This window comes from Amblyomma maculatum, chromosome 3, assembly GCF_055883805.1.
Source record: "Amblyomma maculatum isolate TAMU_Amacu chromosome 3, ASM5588380v1, whole genome shotgun sequence".
Lineage (NCBI taxonomy): Eukaryota > Metazoa > Arthropoda > Arachnida > Ixodida > Ixodidae > Amblyomma > Amblyomma maculatum.
Genome location: NC_139346.1, coordinates 34,309,731 through 34,313,758, shown reverse-complemented (window position 1 = coordinate 34,313,758; position 4,028 = coordinate 34,309,731). Strand labels below are relative to the sequence as shown.

General features: G+C 49.8%; 1 protein-coding gene across 1 annotated transcript; it reads left to right on the top strand.

Annotated features, from left to right (window-relative positions):
• The first annotated feature begins 2,006 nt into the window (after positions 1-2,006).
• Positions 2,007-2,755, top strand: LOC146194489 (P2X purinoceptor 7-like). The gene is made up of 3 exons (XM_084596060.1): positions 2,007-2,187; positions 2,300-2,518; positions 2,599-2,755. Exons 1-3 carry the CDS (start codon positions 2,012-2,014, stop codon positions 2,753-2,755), a joined length of 552 nt encoding a protein of 183 aa, XP_084452186.1. The 5' UTR covers positions 2,007-2,011.
• Positions 2,756-4,028: the final 1,273 nt, after the last annotated feature.

Below are 4,028 nucleotides of genomic sequence, written 5' to 3'. Positions count from 1 at the left end.
AACGAGGTGGAGCATAAAATGTAGGGCCGTTCTGGTAAGACGATGTAGGAAGCGGACCGCGCGTTCCAGCGGTTACTTGAGCGTAAGTGAGTGGGGCTTGCACAGGAGCGATGGGAACACTAGAAGGCAGCGCTTCAGCGACTTTCTCCTCGATAACGTGGCGGATAGCCGGCGAGATGGATGGCGCGTTGGCCGGCGCTAATTGCGAAGGCAGACGATCGGCAGACCTGGATGGAGCAGGGACAGCTGGCGTGAAACTCCTTCGCGGATGAAGTCTTGGATATTCTGCATAAATTGAGACTGTTCCGCAGACGACGTATCCAGTGCCAAGCCAGCAATGCCGGCAGGTGCGCCAGCCCGCCGCGTAGAAGCGCGTTGCTTTCGTAGCTCGTCAAACCTTTGGCACAGGGTTATATTGTCGGATACGGAAGTAGGGTCCCTGGCCGACATCATGTAGTGCGCATCATCAGAGAGACCTCTTAGAACATGTGTGACTTTTTCGGGCTCGGGCATGGACGGATTGACCCGCTTGCAGAGGTCAACCACGTCCTCAATCTGGTAAACGTTTTCTTGGGAAGTTGAAGCCGTGCATGGAGGCCTAAGACATCCGCGAAGTTCTTCTTGAAGAAAGACCACGTCGAAAGATCGGCTTCGTAGTTTCGAAACCACAGATTTGCCACGTCCGTGAGGTAGAGGAGGACGTTGCTCAGTTTTATGGAATCGTCCCAGCGGTTGTAAGTGGTGACGCGCTCGAAAGAGGCCAGCCAGTCGTCAACGTCATTGTCGTCAGTACCACTGAAGAAAGGTGGGTCACGGGAGCGTTGTGTCCCGGGACAGAAGATGGTGGCAGAAGTGGCAGGGATGGGCGCCGATGGTTGGCTGGGAGCGTCCTGCATGGTGTGACCGAAGGCGGTAGCGTGCGGTTCCGAAGTTCCAGGGTGAAATTTGCGAGGAGGACTGGAGCGACGACCTAGACACCTCCATCAAGTGTAAGGTGTTTATTGGAGCACCAAGACCGCAGGCAACACCCGCAAACCAAAGTGACGGGGGTAGCATTCGAACCAACAGTGAAGTGCCAACAAGGCTCCGGCTTCACTTCGTCTACCTCTTCGTGTTGGCGCGCGAGCGGATGGCGATCGAGATTACTGCAATATATATATGTTGTCACGTAGTGGTGACAAGGATGTAGACACCAAAAGAAGACACAGGCTTGATGGTACTGAAATTAAATCTTTATTGGGCTGACTTGCGCCCGCAAAACAACTAAGCAACTCAGCGGCAGTGATAGCAACAAACGTGCTCGTCGATCGTCGAACAAAGAATGCCCGTCATACTCGTCGACGCCCAGTTTAAAGGCTCCTCAAAACAATCTAGATAACGTCGGAAACTGCTACTAGCACAACCTGGCACATTTGAAGAAACATATGCAAGTGACCGGAATCTTCGAGACAGATCTCGGTGCATCGTTCGCGACAAAAAAAAAACGATAACGTGTCGTATCACGACAACCTTGAGCGAATGACTGCTCGAACTCGGGGTGCATAACACGGGGGCAGAATTGGCGGAGGCAGTGCGAGTCTCCCAATTAGAGAGACTAAGCACGACCGAGACGGGCAGGGTAATCCTTGCAAAAGTAGGCCTCAACCCAGATAGGGGAATTCAAAAAAAAGTCACAATTAAGGGGCCCATGAAAAGCTTGAAGCCGTGCTTAAGAAAGGCGCACGAGCGGTCGGCGTGCCTTCACTAGTCAGCAAAGCGCAAAAAAATTTTAGGCTAACATCTTTAATAGCGCAGATATTCCATTTTAAAAATGACGCTCCTCCTCTCCCGTCACTGTAGCCCTTAACTCATACACGCCGATGCGCCGGCCAAAAAAAAAAGAAAATGTCCGGGCCGACGCCCCGCCCATAATGCGTCACGGAGTGACGCCACCGACTCTCGGTTTGTTTACTTCCGGTAGTGCTCCGATATCTTCCCCTTCGTGTTTGCGGCGGTTCGCGTGTCGGTCGCCATGGATCGCATGGATCCCGAGCTCGAAGAGAGGCTGCGTGAAGCCGCTGCCGAGCTGGACTTTGATCCATATGATTATACTCCGTTTCGTGATCCGCTAGACAGCGACGACAGCAGCACGCCATCGACTGGCCCTTCTGAACCACCCGCTGGCAACGGAGACGACGGCCTACCATGGTGCGTTCCGTGGCGCACGCGCCACTGCACATAAGTTATTACAACTTTCTTATTTCACGAAATGCCGTTTCGTGTTTGCTTCGCGGCCTTTTCACATTTTACTTATGCGCAGGTGCCGCTGCGGCCGCTGCGAAAGCATGCCCACACCTGAAGAAGATGTGTGCTGCCGCAGCATGCCGGAGGTGCTGGTGGTGTGCCAGCAGGACGGCGGCTGCATTACGATCCACCCAGCGTTCCAAAGCGTGTGCCTAACGCCCGAAGTCCTTCGGGCTGTGCACATTGCACTAGAGGAGGAGGGAGCGAACATCGATGGAGACGGAGATGTAAACAAGTAGGTAGTGCGGAAGCGTCAGGTGACAGATTCGCATTATTTTTTTGTGTGTGTGTATGATCCGTTTACTGTATTTTCAGGCAGCACCGCTTCATAGCCTACCGCTTGTTTACCATGTGGATTTGGGGCAGGCTGGGCGAAGGCAACTGGGTGGTCCTGCCAGCCTGCGTCGTTTGCCGGGCTCGGCGTGAATTTCCGTCGGCGAGCTACGTGGGATTCAGGCACACTCCCCTTTAATCTCAGGTGATTGTCGCTTCACTGCATGCTGTATTCTAAACTTTATCACGTGTGCCAGGCGCACTGCTTCGAGTGGTGCATGGAAGTGCGTTTATTTTTAAGGTGGAAAAGTAGAGAATGCTATTTTATGAACGCCAAGTTATGCACTGCGTCAAGTGTCTGTTTTGTGGCACTGTTTAAGAACAGACATCTCATTCCTCTAAAGTGCCAGAACTTCTAGATATCTAAGCAAGAAAGGTGTAGAACTGTTAGTTAGTGAAAAATAAAGCCTGGGAAGAAAATTCAAATCCTAGTAAAAAAAAGATACACATCCAAAAACAATCCAGAATGGAGGACAATGCTGAGCATCGCCAAGTTTGCTTGAGCACATGCTTCCAAGCATCTACCATAAACATTCATTTATTTGGAATGGAATTTTATAGAAAAAAAAAATTAAAATCGAAACACAGAATGCTTGTGCCGAGGCAGCACAAGCATTCTGTGTTTTGATTGATACCGAGTGTGTGAGTGCTCAATACTGACACAATGAAATGAGTGCTTGAAGGTTTGTTTATTGGTACTCCTAGCCGTGAATACATGACAACAGATCGCAGAATACATCCATTCCAGCAGTGGAGTAATACAGGTGAAGCACAGATCAAACCACAACTCTTGTTCCTGCATTTGCTGATCTGAATTATTAATTTGAATTTATTTACAGTCTAATATGCTTGCAGAGTGTTATATTTCTTATCTCCAAGCTGCAGTAATAGCTGGTCCCTTTCAGGTGTGTTTGCCAAAGTGTAGGGGCAGCACTGCATATTTTCAAAACGTGCAGGTTCAACCGCCCTTGAACCAAATTTCATGAGCGTTAGCCATTGGCCGCAGTCACAGTTGCTGCTGCCACTTCGATCTTGGCTCGCTTGCACTCTTGCTCAGTTTTTTGGCAATGGGCTAGTCTGGCTTCTCTTTGTTCAATGGTCTCGGCAGGCTGTCTGGCACGGTTGCAACCTCCGTCTATAGTGAGGTGGCGTATGTGCATGGTGTATTTCCTTAAGTTTAATGAAGGAGAAGGAGTTAATGAAACATTAAGGCGATGATCATTGTAGCGCACGAAAATGTCTTGTAATTAGAAATTGATGGAGGCGATGTTTACTGTACAGTGCGAGAGTGTGTTGTAGTTTGACTGTGATATGTTGTGGCAATAGCATAGTGCTCTCATGTCTAAGCTATAAAGATGACATTGTTTGCTGCACAGCGTGAGAATTCAAAGTCAACACTGCATTCACTTTGA